Source organism: Aureobasidium namibiae (assembly GCF_000721765.1).
Source record: "Aureobasidium namibiae CBS 147.97 unplaced genomic scaffold scaffold_12, whole genome shotgun sequence".
Lineage (NCBI taxonomy): Eukaryota > Fungi > Ascomycota > Dothideomycetes > Dothideales > Saccotheciaceae > Aureobasidium > Aureobasidium namibiae.
In genome coordinates, this window is record NW_013581197.1 from 596,681 (window position 1) to 611,384 (window position 14,704).

Below are 14,704 nucleotides of genomic sequence, written 5' to 3' on the forward strand. Positions count from 1 at the left end.
GTGCTATTGGGTGCCGACATATGCAACAGCGGTGATGGTAGGTGACCGTTCCGCGTGCCGTGATTGAGCTGCAATGCACGATTCTGAGATTGTGTTTGAGCCAAGCCGAGCAAAAGGAAAACGATAGAGCCACAGGAGCCCATGGTTGGCCCCATCTATGCATCTTGATTACCCTATCTAAATCGTGCACATGCTATAGGCTATAGCATCAGCCTGCATTGTCAAATCCTGGTTTTGATTGTGGGACCACACGATGAACGAGGGACCCACCGCGGCGCAAGCCCCCACTGTCCACAATTAGAAGGTCATAACGCAACTACTCTAGATTCTGACCCAGTTCATTATTGCTCTGCGTCTGCGTGCTGTATGACATGACTCTACAATGATGTCTGAATAGAGTAATAGAATTCACGCCGGCTCGAAATCTCCCCCGCCTAGTCAGAAAGTCAATTCGGTGAAGCCGAGCACTCAACGTCAAAGCAAACTATTCAGGGTCTCGAAGTTGGACCCTAGTCGCTCCTTCTCGGCTCCAGGTGTTTGCGGAACCGTCTCTTGCATATCTTGAAACTTCAGTAACGCTCTATCCAAAGTCATCCTCCTCGACTCAAAATCACCTCATTGGGAGCGTGCTGATTTTACACGGCCTGCGAGTGTAGTATTCATAGACGATCACAATATCCATCCGGGTTTTGTATCTTGCTGTATTACACGTATCCTCTATGTGTGCATGGCCCTCATCTCAACAATATTGCACCCGAGCTATGGATCCCACGCAATTTCCCCACCTACGGTGTTATAGATGAGCTGCTAATTCGCCCGAGTGCACCGGCTCATCAAAGACACATGCACATTCAATCATCAACGCAATATGCACTGTACAGTACACGAGTCAAGATCGGCATTTGTTGGACTCTTCATCACCTGTGCATATACTCCTACCGCGCTTAAGCGCCTGCAGCCTCTGAGCTAGGCGTGGGCCGAATGGGCTGCCACGACTAAACCAATACAGAGTTATTGGTCATGCCTCCCTCAACCTCACGAGCAGATGGTATCAGCATATGTCGGCAGCCTAGCCCATTGATGCTGGAGCCAACGAGTCTTTGATCCGCTTGCGATCCACTGCCGCTCGTTTTGAGCAGCTGCCTTCAATGTGTCTGCATTGTGGATTATGGTCAGCATATTCTGCAAAGGCTGTGACGACAGAATTGAAACGCACCTAACGAGGGTATCCTTTCTTGCAAAGAAGGATCCACACAAAACGCACTTGTGCTCTCGCAGGTGCAGGTGTACACTGCGCTCATGACGGCTAAGATCAGTCTTCCTGTCGAAGCTCTTGCCGCATCCAGTATGAGGGCAGTGGATCTTTTCTCTTGTCACTTCGTGCTTGAGCATATGACTACGAAGGTTGTACACTCGTTGGAATCTCTTGCCGCACTCGTTGCAATGAAATCTCGCGTTCTCCGCTGTGGTTTTGACTCGACGCGGCCTGTTCAGTAGTGCCTGCACTTCAGCCTCGGGATGTTGGCCATGTTCAGGCACCTGTTCGAAAGATTTCCGTCTGCTTCGCAAGTCGCGCGTTGGAGCATCTTCTCTAGCTCCGGCTTGGGTGCCGTGCCAATGGCGTGAGGATTGCTGGTTAGAAGTAGCAGCTGTGTAGTGGTGCTGGCCAGATGCAAGCCAGTGGGTTGGACTCCCAATACCCTCCACATACATAGCGTTATCTGTCATGCGCATTGAGCGTAATGGTGAGAACGATGGAGTGTTTGACACCAGGCTCGAGTTCGTTAGGGCCGGTGACCACTTCGACCATCTGCCATCCGAGATCGAATCGTGTTCCTGCTTCACACTCACCGGGCTAAACTCTGGTGATCCATGACTCAGCAACACAGGACCAGGAAGCTCAGGGTAGGTGGTAGCTTCATATACAGGCGGCGGTAGCTCTGTCCAGAATTGTTTCTCGGGCTCTGCGGGACTCGACCAACGGCTAGAGTCAAGGTCTCGATGGCTTTGTAGTTGGTATTCCGGGTGGTAATAGAGCTCCGGACCCGCGCTCCAGTGATATTGATGTTGCATGACGAGAAGACTAAAGACTATGAACTGTCTGTACTACACGTAATCAAAGGTTAGTTATATTCGCTGGATGAAAAGCCAAGATAAGTCCTGACGTACTATTTTTTTGACAGGAAGGCGGTGCAAAGGAACAAGAGCGGTTATAAGTTTGAAGAACAACTCAGGTGCAACTACAACTAAATGGAAAAGAGACTCTGATTCAAATCCCGCACAGAGACCAGCACTTGGAGACAACAGACCCGACAATATGGTACCTGCCAAGCTCCGGGCATTGAGAACATGCACCTGACACTTGTCTCTACGAACGCCTGGAACTCCATACCTTAGTACTGATAGTGTGGATAGCTCAAATTGTTATTACTTCGCTGATGCTTTTTGTCTGCCTATTGCAGTTCTCGATGCTCGGCTGCGGATGCCGGCTGCCGAGTAGCGTCTGTCAATCGACCCGACAGTCTGGTTCAAGCAATCAGCCACCCATTATTTCACCCGTGTCTCGTCCGTCTCGGCCTGATGTCTTGATAGACCCAACTTCACCAAAGCACCACCAATGCTCTGAGCCCCACGCTTCCAACAAGGCGCGCTTCCCAACTCTGGAGCCGGAGCAACCATACAAGCTGGATTGGCGCTCGGTTCATCACTGCCCTGTCGAAGCGCCTCTTGCAGCAGTGTTGTAAGAATGGTACCGCGCGGGTACCGCGTGCGTGTTTAGTCACTGTTCGCTTGGAGCTGACGCTCTTGCTCCTCGATAACGCCTTTGAGCTGTCCTATCTGAAAAGTGAGCTGATCGAGCACTGCCTTTATGTCGTTGATGGCGACTGCAGGGGCCGCAGACTGTGAGCTCGGTGAGTCCTGTGATTGGTCTAGGCCCGTGTCGGGCCTCGAGTTTGGCGCAGACAGCGGGTATCGTGGTGCAATTCTCTTGTTCAATACAGATCGTCTCCAACCAGGCGGCTTTTCGATACCTCGGGGCGATCCCAGACCGAATCCAGTCGTGTTCTTCCTACGAACGGACTGCATCTTCTCGTATACATTGATGAGGAATACAAGAGGCAAATGCGTCATCTTGAGCGCCACAATACGAATGTAACGCAACTGTTCAGCAGAGATAAATAGTCTCAGAGGTCTGAGAGCCAGTGAAAACAGGTTCAGCGGAGGAACGAAGTATGTGAGCCTGTCCGATGTCGATGCCTCGAGCACAAACACCGAGTAGACATAGAGATATTCTTCTCTGGCATGTGACAGGACCAAGGAAAGACTGTTGGACAGAATTGAGATGAGTGATGTGACCAGAAGAATCTGTGTCAACCTGTGTTGTGAGTCGGGGTCAGCAGTATCTTGACGGGACAAAGAGGTGGGCATCACTCACGTTATGAATACCAGCATGAGGGGCAATCCGAGGTATGGAGAAATTTTGTCGCTGATATCGAATCCCAAATATGAGCTTCCAAAGAAAACCTTAGTAAGGATGAGTGCCATCTGTCGAGAGGTGAATTGACCTCTGCCGAGTAGGCAGAATGTCGACAAGAATCCACAGTACAAGATTGCCACAAGCGAGAGGAACTTTAGGAAGTCCTTCAAGTCGTCAGTATGGTGAAGACCCAAGGAAACACATATGGACATACCTTGGTCATGGCAGTAAGACATGGGAGCAGGGTGCCGAAGTAAGGGTTCAAAGAGAGCAGAGGAGAGCACATTCTTGGAATCAGAAACAATCCCTCAAGTGCAAGAATATCGAATGATATATCGATGATCTTGTCGTTTCCTTGATGTAGTCCAATCATTCCTATAATTGTCAGCTTGTGCTTGCTTAGCTTGATCATGCGATGGAACCCCTCATGTACCATCCACCAAAAGTTGAATGGTACTTGATAGGGTAGGAGCACATGACTTACGAGTGATGAAGAAAGCGCCACCAACGCCTATCACGAACAGATCCCAGAGAGACCAGAAGTCAGCAAGATAGAACGTTGTAGTACCTGCATCCCAGAATTCTCCAATTTCTGTGTTCGAGTCAGTACTTGTATGCAACAGGACCAGTCAATTCCAGGCACATACCATTATGAGCAAATGATGCGATCCAAATGTAGAGGAAGACCTCAGCCGTAGTTACCGAGTAGAACGAACGCTGCATGAGAACAGCGTAATAAAATGCCAAAAACGCCGCAAAGAACAGAACCTCGAAGGCTTTGAGATAGAGTGGGACGCGTAGACGACAGAAAGGATCGGTGTTCTTGCGTTGATAGATTTGAGCCTTCTTCTGAGCATCAGCGCTAAGTTTGTTCCAGAACATGATATCTCCAGTCCAGATTGCATTGATAATCCTTTGAACTTGCTTTTGACACAGGAACTTTTTAGCTCCTGAAACAGCTGCAATTTCCAAAGCATTGAGGCCGTCAAACTGTTCGGCCAACTCAGTATCGGTCGTAGTGGACGATTCTTCAGCCGCTCCATCATAGGCTTCTGGGATGGTAAGCCTGCTTCTGTAGCTTCCACGAGAACGTAGACTTGATCGCGATAACAGTGGTGATTGTTCGGTGACAGGCGTCAGAGGTTCGGGTTGAGCTTCATCAAGGGGTTGACTGCCATGCTCCGAGGCATCAGGAATTTCTAGCTCGTACAGAAGCGAGTCAATTATCTCCCTGTCGGCTAGACCAATGATGAATCTTGTAGCGACAGCTTCGCAGGCAAAGCCTCTTGCAGCGTGGATGCCCTGCTCTTCGTCGGCCTCGAGGGTGACAAAGTGGCCTTTGAGAACGCTGTTGTGATAGATTGTCAGCTTGATCCAATCCATACTATCATTTATCTTACAGTAGTGCTGCAACCAATGCAGGGTGATGTACATCATGAAGGAGATGTCGACATAATGGAGTGAGCAGATGGTCTTGAGTGGTACGGAATTCCTCAAACGTGATGGGTTTGCCCACAAGATCCGTGAAGTATCTGGCAAGTCTATGAGCGAATGCTGTCTGTTAAGCTGGTACAACACTGTAAATTTACCTTGCGAGTTTAAAGACCAGCGCATTGAACGAATCGTTCTTGCTGATTCGTGGCAGTATCGGCATTGTCGCCTTTACGGGAGACGAGTCCATGCTGATTGACCTCTGCAATAATGCTATCAACTGAGGTCGTGTGGAGAACCAGAGGAAGTTTGGAACAAAATTGGGGTGCGCGCGAGTTCTGCGCACCCTGGACGCCACTAGTCTAGTCTAGAGCGCTCTTTCTTTTTTGCTACAACACAACAATACAACATAGGCAGTTCGAATTTCATCACTCGTGGTTGCTGTTCTGAAAGCCACATAGTGAGGGACGATTGCTTCGAACATGTTTGCAAGCATTGATTGGCGTATGTCTATGTGGCACAATCGGGGTATCTCCAACGGCGCTCTATACCTCCTTGGCATTTCCTGTCCATCCTCCACGTCAATCGCACACTGGGTAGCGGTAGCCTATACCGCCGGGTGCAGCTAAACGGGCACATCTTCCATCATCTCCACCGCGCCTTCTCTTCCGACCGTGAAGATAACATCGCCCAAAGTCTTGGTGACGAAGCCAGCCTCACAGTAAGCAAAATAATATTCCCACTTCCTGCGGAACAAATCCACATCCTTTTCGGTCATGCCTTCGTGTTCTTCCAATAGCGATTGCTTGATCTTTTGGTCGAAATTTTGCATAAATTCTTCGCGCCATAGTCGCAGTGTCTTTGCGTAGTGCGGGCCAATATTCTCCACGGACTCTGGGATCAGCCTGCAAGAGGAACCAGCTCGGACAGAGTCTAGCAGCTGGGTAATGGTCGGAAGATGGCCACCAGGGAAAATGTATCGTCGAATGAAATCGTCCGAGTTGCTGTATGCATCGTAACGCTTGGAACCATTAGTAAATGATCAAATGCAGCAGATATTTGTGCTTACGCTTTCGGGCATTGTGATGCATTGGAAGACTGCAACACCTCCCTCAGGCTTCAGGAGCTTGTCAACACATTCGAAATAGGTGTTCAGGTATTCCTTGCCCACTGCTTCCAGCATCTCAATGCTGACAACTTTGTCGTATAGCTTCCCGTCTTTTGGTGTCGGCAGAGCGCGGTAGTCGCACAAAAGCACCTCAATACGGTCCGTGAAGCCGGCCTCTGCGATTCTTTCCTCGGCCAAAGCCTTCTGCTCAATTGACAGTGTCAAACTCGTGACGCGACATCCTGTCTCTTTCACTGCCAGAATCGCAAAACTGCCCCAACCAGTGCCGATTTCCAAGACATGGTCGTCCTTCTTGATCTTCGCGTTGGTGATGAAGCGTCTCAACTTGCGCATTTGAGCTTGCTCTAACGTCTCTTCGGAGGAACGAGGATCCGACTTCGGCAGCCAGATCGGGCATGAATATGTCATGTCTGGGGACAGGAATGCAGCAAACATGTCGTTGGAGATGTCATAATGCGCAGCGATGTTGAGACGAGCAGTTGTAAGTGTGTTTGTTTTGCGTAGCAGGTACGAGAGTTTTGCGGAGAGGTTCGAGGTGAGCGTGGATCCGTTCGAGAGGTGGTTGCGATTGACGATGAACAACTGGTTATATTAGCAGGTGCTTCAGAGCTCAGGGGACTCATTTCGAACCCGGAAGAACTCTGTCAAGTCAGAGCAGGAGACTTCTCCAAGCATATAGCTCTCTGCGAAACCCTACCATTCAATCAGTCCAAGAACTTCAATTGGAAGTGCCGCGATTGTTACCATGTCTGCGAAGAGCAGCATGCGCACCCAGAATACATCTTTGTGCACAGTCAATTCTACGTCGGGCAGAGAGCAAACGCTCTTTTCCGATTTTCCATTGACGACCTGTTTCTGTCCATAGGTCGAGTCTTTCCCGTCCACGTCTACTAGTCTTAGGTGTCCAATCTGAATACGCGACAAAAGCGAGAGTACAGTGCTCCGCGAAATGGACAAAAGAGGACCCCAGCCATACGATGCCACGTAACCGCTCAATGCCTGTAAAGGGCCAGAAGTCTGTGTTGAATTGACCATGATAGGCAAGTCAGGCACTCGCAAGTAACAATGTAGAATGATCTTGGTTTGGGGGGTCTGAGAGCAGGACAGCGCAACGACCTACCTCGATATTTGAGTCGGACACCGGAGCGACTCAAAGACCGCTTGCTACCGGTTGCGATGTGGAATCGGCTTGGATATGTTATGACTTTACCTTTTAGAGCATGTCAATGACGTGGCTGAGCGCCTTTAGCGCAGCAGATGGAACGTCTCTGGATCGTGCTCCTGACCAGAATAACTCGAATGCTGGGTAGAGCCGGTCTCTTCCATGCATCAGCCATGAGTCCAAAGCTGAGCAACAACAGCTCATCTCTTGAAGACTTCCACTCGTAGCATCGAATTAGCGATTGCCATCATTCATGAGATCAGGTCGTATCATGATTGTGGGTGCAGAAGCTTTGAAGCCCCACCAAAGTGGGAAAGCTTACAGAGTGTTACTCAGACTGAGATTGCACTCGACCGCGCTCGGAGCCACACTCCTGGTCCGCGGTCCAGAACGCATTTCGTTGAGCTGAATCGTGTTGACCGAGATAACAAGGCCAGGAATCGTCGCGCGCAAGATAGGGAGTGATACAAGAAAGGCAGGGTCTGTCGGTGTAGAAGTTAAGTTGACGAATAATAAGCTAACCCTGTTGATCTTGTGTCCTCATTCTGTTCTCATCATGACAGTGAGATCTGGGATGCTAGCATGGATGCTTAGCTATTGATGAACATATATATGTTGTGACAAAAGCAAATTTAACAACAACTCGGTTGTATAGTGTAGCGGTTAGCACGCGAGATTTTGATACCTCAAATATTCTCGAGTCCGTAAGTTCAACCTTGATTTTCCACACATCAAGCATTCATCCTAACACCCTCTAGTGGGTTCGAGCCCCAGTACGACCTTCCATAGGTGATGATCATTTTGGGTCTTTTTGTGCTTCCCGATCTGTCTTGATCATCATGGCAGACAACTATCCAGGCCAAAGCCGGTAAGGATGTTTGTTTTGCCTTGCTGTTGAAACATGCGCGTGTGATGAGAGGTGCTTCTTGTTCGGTGACGCGTGCTTGTTCGCGGAGGCTCGTCGTCAACAACCCTTACACCTCAGTCTACAGCACCGCTGCTTCCTCTGCTTCAACAGACCGATTTACAATGCCGCGCCGAGCACCTAAAGCAACGACCAAGCTGGAGCCCCCTTCTGGTTCACGGCCCCGAACGACACATGCACAAAAGATGGAGTATCGCATAGGAAGAGGAGAGATGGGCGTTCTGACTTTCGAGCCCTACAAGTCATACTTACTTCCTCTATGGCGCTTCCGAACCCCAGATATCGCACGACAATCCTCGACCCTACTGCGGACCGAATTCGAACAGTTTGGAGAAGCGGGAGATTTTGTGGGCATGGACATGACGCGCAAGTTCATCCAGATGGGCTTTACACGCGCAAAACGCTACGCCAACCACAAAGGCGGAAGGAAGTACGACAAAGACCACGAGGTCCTTCCGGATAGCGAGGACCATTCTGACAAGGCCGACAAGCTGGAGGCCAGCCAGATATTCAAAGATATGCTGGAAGAAATCAAGAAAGATGAGAGCTACTTGCGACTTAAGGAGCAGTTTCAGAAAGAGCTCAAGGAATACCAGAAGCAGAGATCGTGAGTCGTCATGGTCAGTTCAAAAACATTCAACCAATGCTTGCAACTTCAGAGTTCGCGTTTTCGACGGATACCGGCGGTCAGGGTTGTACCAACACCCATAATTTGCTCAGCACAATACCGTACATCTCGCCACTTGCGCATGGAATCATTACTCATCTGGTAGAGCGGTATTGATTTGGCTCTGTGAATACGATTGGCACTCATTTGGGTGTTGTTCTGGAGAAAGGCGGTGCTCAGATACAGGACATATGTCACCTGGTCTCGTTGAAGCTTCAACGAAGGCCAATCACTTGCACAACAGTCAAGAAGTGTCAGTCTGGCAGGTCAATCTGAGCGCAAGACCTTCAAGTGCGTATTCAAGTGCCGTAGTCCGAATGACTCTATACTGAGAATTCGAATCTGATATTGTTCATGAAGAAAAGCGCAGTCACTGACAGTGCTTTGAGTCCCCCTACTACTCGAATAGCAATTGGAACGCATTGCCTGTGGACGTCGAGATCAACCTTCCTGATACACATGTGGTACTAAAGACAGGAACAGTCAGAGTGAGATCATTCTGGAAATGACCTCGTATAGCGGGAAGAGGTTCGACCATGTCATATGGCACATGGCGGTCGACCGCTTGACAGGTTCACAGAAAGGACAGAACCGTGGGTGTGGTCGTCTATGCAGCGCAGAACTCTTCAACTAATCCCGCTTGTTATCCCTATTGCTAAACAGCATCGACTGATGCGTTCCAATCTATGCGATCTGCGGCCCCTTCTCCTCAGCAGTAGGCACAGGCACACTTTCCTCAACTCTACTAGGGGATCCTTCTATCTTGGTCTCCTCCTCTTCCTTCGCTTCTAACTTTGGGAAAAGCTCAGGCATCAAATTCGGGAGGAATTTTTGCAGCCTGTTTGATGTGTCGTTCCACAGTCGTTTTTGCTGTTCTGATTGTTCACCGCTTTCGCTAGGTCGTTCTAGGTAGCCGCCACTAGACATGACGAGCAGTATGTTCTTGAGGGATTCTGACACAGCCTCAGCCTAAAGATGAAAGGTCAGTCATGTGTGCGTGGACTATCATCAGAACAAACTTACCAGTGTGTCGCCTTGACCGCTATTCACCAGACGGTCCATGAGGTCCAGAATCTCCATCCACAAGTCGTACATCCCATCCCACTCGCTAAGCATCACGAGGTAATGCAAAAATATTTTGCATAGAAGCTGTGCAGTCTGTATGCGCATTTCGCCCATACTGAAGGGATCTGTTTGGTACACCTCTGGCTTGAGCAGCTGTTGAACCAAGGGAAATACAACTTGGCCGAAGATGTTTGTCCACTCCTTGTGTTCTGGGGATGCGAGATCATTGGATAACAAACAACGTTGCAAAGACGTGAATGATTGCTGGCGAATTTCTCGAGAGGGACTGACACATTGCACAGTGAAGCATCGGAAAATGGGAAGCCAGTATGCCTGCCAAGCCTCATCGGGTTCCAGGTGGGACTGTTCGATGAACGCAGGTACCCGACTAGTCATTTGCGACACAATGGCCATCGCTCTGACACCGCGAAGGGTGGCTTCGTCAGGTGCTGGTCGCTTCTCGGGAGCCGCAGGTTTGCCGCGTCGCGCACTTGGCTCTTTCCGGGGTTCACGAGCCACAGTGACCGTGGCGAAGGTATTCAACAGACCAATAGCTGATTCATAGTTGTCAGCAGTAATTGCCTGAGGCGATCCTGTAGCAATGTCTTCGGTGATATGAAACGCCAAGGGAGCAGCTTCTGAATTTGGCTGAAGAGCATGAAGTACCGACCAGAAATCCGGAGACGTTGCCATCTCTTTCCGAAGGCTTGCCGATCCTTTGATGCATCCAGAAATTCCCTTCAATATCGTTGGGCCGCATTGTTGAAGGAGATCCTGGTTGAAAGACGAGATTGTATGCAACACCACCGGTGCGCGGACATAATCGTGGTCCTGCTGATGGTCAGAGGAAGATGCATGGATACACGGAAGAGTACTAACGTCACTAGCTTTGAGCAGCTTCAAGAGGTAGTAGGACGCCCGACCGACTGTCACGGGATGCAAATTGTCTGCATCATGAATCACAGACTTCAGAGTTTGAGCAACGTCTTGACCGAACGACGAGACCGAGTCTTGGTCACGCGTTGCTAGGACGGTGGCAAGCTCAAGGACGCAAACAAGGGCCGGATCGTAGTCTGGCGTGGTGGACTGCGGCTTCTGACCATTAGGGCGTAGGGGGGTCGGAGAGGCGATTGGTGGTTTCACAACGATAACTTTAGGGGAGTTCTCCACATCGTCTGGTGGCAGGTATGAGAGGAGCGACTGCGTGAAGGCTCCGAGAGAATCGCTAGGCATATTCCTAGCAAGGCACGTATTAGACAATGGCCACGAAATGCATGGCTACTAGCTTACCCAATGTTGGCAACGACTTCATCCAGTCGACAAGCGCTGATGCAGTCCACAGTGCACAGAGTAGCCTCGATCTCTTGATCATTCGGCTCTGGCGGCTCGTCATTCATCACGCTTGACACATAGGATGTGAAAGCGGAGAACAACCCGATATCTGTCGACTTATCGTTCCGTTCGACGACCTGAGCAGGGCTCTGAAGTGGAATTGGTGGAAGATCAAGTTTTGACGTCAATGTAGATAGGGTAGAGGGAATAAGAGAGTTTATAAAAAGGTTGAGGATGATCCTGATAATCTGTTTTCGAGGTTCAGCACAATACGAGCACCATTCTTGATGTTCAACTTACGTGACTCCAGCCATCGCGGATTGTGGCTTCGTGGCCATTGATTATACGGAAGAGCACGAGTGTAGCAAGCTGTGCTTTGTTCTCCCGGCCAAAGTCGACGGCGAATTTGCTCACCATGATACTCTTACCGTTTGCTTGCACTTCAGTGTTGAGAGCAGTACTGGCTGGTGTCTCTGTAGCCAGTGTGCTGATTTGTGCAAGAGAAGCTATGATGTGATCGAGACAATCGTGAAGCCCGTGCTTAGCTGCGATTTGAGCGCATTGATCGAAGCCAGAGATGACTCTCTGGAAGACCGTGTCATCGGTAGCGGACATGAAGACATAGTTTAGGGTTGCAACGACTGGTCGCCACGTGGCTGCAAACATATCTGCGTCGTAGATGTTAGTGTCGCACAGTACCAGATCTTGCGCAGTCTGCGTCTTGATCAAAAGTTCCTTCCAGGCATGTTCGAAAGCGTGCTTGTTGTCATGCTCCTCTGGCAAGATAATCTCCCGAGTCCTGATCGAATCATAAATTCCTTGAAGATAATCTGGCTCAAAGTCCTTGCCTCCATTAACACCACGCAGATTGCGAGCAAAATCGGTCACTGCCATTCGCGCTTGCTTCATGTTCGGATTGTGCTGATCGGTGTTGAGCATGATGATCGCATATGTCAAGACGTAGACAGCGTCCTTGTCCGCGATGCCCTCGGGGTCAGTCTTGTCGCAGTACTTCTCCGCAAAGACTGTAACGATTCTCTCAATGAGCTGCGATTCACCTGGAAGACGGAAGGAGTTGAGAATTTGGCGCAAAGCCTCATCAACACGCTGTCCAGCGAAGTCGAACAGATCAATGAAGGCATCGAGTATAGCCTCGTTGGACCTCTTGGAAATGAACTCTCCCAAAACCTTCTTGTCGACTCGTGATGTTCCCTTGAGGAAACGAGTGATAGACATAACGTCGTCTTTGTTCTCGATAATCCCTTCGGCAGCCAGATAAGCGAGACCAAGTTTAGGATTCTCGTTGAACTTGGTGGCACCGCGGATGATGATCTGTTTACGAATCCTCTGTTCGCGAAGTGTTTCCAGACGGGGCAAGCCCTCAGTAACTGGCTCTTCGTCAAGTCTATCAGCGATGAATTGCACATATCCAAGCAGCGAGTCCAAGCAAAGCGGTGGCACATTCGTAGTGCTCCAAGTGGCGGAATCCGGGAACGCGTTACGCGAGAGAAGACCAACCATGTCCAAACATAGATCGCTTCGATCAATTTCGCAATCGTAGTTCACAAAGAGTTCAGCCATGAAGCTAGGAATCCTGACCAAAGCGCCAACACTTTCCACCATGGCTTCTCTTGCGTCAGGCTTCCGTGAACCGCCTTCCATCCCGAGCTTTTGTCTGTCTTTCACCGGCACTGGAGTCGATCGACCACTTTGCGTAGCAGATGCAGCCGGCTTGACAAGTCTTGGGGACTGAGGAACACCCTCGTAAAGAGCAGGATTGATGGTCGGTTCGTCAGGGATTGGGACACGAGGATGCAAGCAAGCAACAATATACGAGAGGTAGAGTTCTTGTTGTAGTCGCAGTACACTGCGGCAAGTCGCGAGCAAGGTACCGGCGACACGCAACGATTCGTGCAAAAGGGCGATGTTCTCAGAGCGCACGAGCTGGAACAAGTTCCGACACAGAGTATCCTTGGCCAGCGAAGCCAAAGATGGATGATAGGCTATTGAAGGACCAGCCACCTCTAGAGCCACATTTACGATGCGCAAAGCCATGACTCGCATTGTATCGGTATATTGTCTGTCGTGAGGGTCGAGCAGTTCAGCTAGCGTGCGGAACAGTTCTCTAATCGAGGGCAAGCCATAGGGCTTGATATCAGGAATGTCAGTGGTTTCGGTGGCTTTGGTCAAGTCAACCTGGCTGGCGTTGAATTCTGCAGAGGGCCTTTCACCAGTAGTCGAACGAGGGACATCCAGGCTCCCAGAAGGGGGAGTAGTATCCTGGGCAGTTGTCGAGCCGATCTGGGTGGTGCTGGACGCGATTTTGAAGTCGTCTTGATGGTTTGGATTGTCATGTTCAGGCAATGACTCGAGGTGAGTTAGTCTCTGGAAGATAGTCTGGCACATGGTGACCATGGTGATCTCGGCCGAACGACGGAGTACTTCGCTCATACGCAGTGCACAGCATATCGAGATGCCACATTCCATCATAGCACAGACGCTTTGATCACCGAGAACCTCGCCGGAAGGACCAGTGATGATGATTTCCATGAGCTTGAGAATACGGAGGAAGACGACATCGTCCGAGGCGGTATTGTCACCCTCGAAGCGGCAGTTTGTTACACTCGAAGACAGGAGCATCATGGCGTAGGGAAAGTTGGGCATGGCCGGGCTGACGACATTGTACGAGAGCATCTTTGTGATTGCGATCAGGGCCAGCGAGGTGATGGGAGCGGTGGTAGACGAGGAACGGATGACCTGCAGGAAAGGTTGGAGGATCGAGGGAGTGTCGACGGTGCGGATGTCTGTCGGACGAGAGTGTCAACTGCATTGCTGGATACATGGCGCGAGAGCGGTCGCGTGGCATACCTCTGCATCCCTTGAGCTGGCTGCGCAAACGCGCAAAGGCAGACAGCAGCGGGTTGTCCTGGATGCTCTTTCCCTTCTTGCCGCGAAGACCCCATCGTGTAGCCAGTTGTCCACCATCACCATCGTCACCCACGGCGAGAGAGGCCAGAGAGGAGGGTGGACGTCTGGCAGCACCGCCGCCGAGGATTGCTGAGACCGACGATTGGGCCCAGCGCGCATGCTTGCGCATGGCCGATGTGACGGTGATGCATTCTGTAATGATCAGAGCGACGGGGTCGATGGCTACGCTGACGGCACGCGTCGCTGCTGCGTAGTCGCCCGCTGTCGTCAAGCTCGACCTGCTCCTGTGGCCGTCGTCTGCGCCCGTGCCATTGCTCATTGTGCTCGTCGGATTGCTGCCGTGTACATTGACCGGCCACTCGAGAAGCACCCAAATGTCGACGACGTATCCATCGACGCCGTCAAAGCTTCATGCACCCACCACCCCCGAGCCCCGGATTCGAGCCTCAACTCACCCCCGAGCCTCGCCGCATCCATCACTCTCATATCAATCATCCTCTATGCAGAATCCGTCATGGTCATTCTCTAACGCGCTAGCTTTTTGCAAATACATATACCGACATGTTTAGACCACCCTGTTCGTTTGT

At 50.5% G+C, this 14,704-nt stretch overlaps 5 protein-coding genes across 5 annotated transcripts; 1 reads left to right on the forward strand and 4 right to left on the reverse strand.

Annotated features, from left to right (window-relative positions):
- Positions 1-1,069: 1,069 nt before the first annotated feature.
- M436DRAFT_50773 (uncharacterized protein) lies at positions 1,070-2,073 on the reverse strand (the record flags this gene model as incomplete). The annotated part of the gene is made up of 2 exons (XM_013570449.1): positions 1,070-1,154; positions 1,217-2,073. The coding sequence occupies 2 exons, from the start codon at positions 2,071-2,073 to the stop codon at positions 1,070-1,072; spliced, it is 942 nt and encodes a 313-aa protein (XP_013425903.1).
- A 702-nt stretch (positions 2,074-2,775) lies between these two features.
- On the reverse strand, positions 2,776-5,021 carry M436DRAFT_50716 (uncharacterized protein; the record flags this gene model as incomplete). Its single annotated transcript, XM_013570441.1, has 7 exons — positions 2,776-3,376; positions 3,437-3,642; positions 3,693-3,853; positions 3,963-4,070; positions 4,126-4,530; positions 4,570-4,826; positions 4,879-5,021. Coding segments are annotated over 7 exons (1,881 nt in total), but the record flags the coding sequence as incomplete, so codon positions are not given.
- A 513-nt stretch (positions 5,022-5,534) lies between these two features.
- M436DRAFT_50729 (cyclopropane-fatty-acyl-phospholipid synthase) lies at positions 5,535-7,073 on the reverse strand (the record flags this gene model as incomplete). The annotated part of the gene is made up of 4 exons (XM_013570443.1): positions 5,535-5,930; positions 5,979-6,620; positions 6,669-6,731; positions 6,783-7,073. 4 exons carry the CDS (start codon positions 7,071-7,073, stop codon positions 5,535-5,537), a joined length of 1,392 nt encoding a protein of 463 aa, XP_013425897.1.
- A 1,237-nt stretch (positions 7,074-8,310) lies between these two features.
- Positions 8,311-8,736, forward strand: M436DRAFT_83386 (uncharacterized protein; the record flags this gene model as incomplete). The annotated part of the gene is made up of 1 exon (XM_013570591.1): positions 8,311-8,736. The coding sequence occupies one exon, from the start codon at positions 8,311-8,313 to the stop codon at positions 8,734-8,736; it is 426 nt and encodes a 141-aa protein (XP_013426045.1).
- Positions 8,737-9,476: 740 nt separating this feature from the next.
- On the reverse strand, positions 9,477-14,436 carry M436DRAFT_83387 (Sec7-domain-containing protein; the record flags this gene model as incomplete). The annotated part of the gene is made up of 6 exons (XM_013570592.1): positions 9,477-9,761; positions 9,816-10,688; positions 10,737-11,094; positions 11,148-11,437; positions 11,490-13,993; positions 14,058-14,436. 6 exons carry the CDS (start codon positions 14,434-14,436, stop codon positions 9,477-9,479), a joined length of 4,689 nt encoding a protein of 1,562 aa, XP_013426046.1.
- Positions 14,437-14,704: the final 268 nt, after the last annotated feature.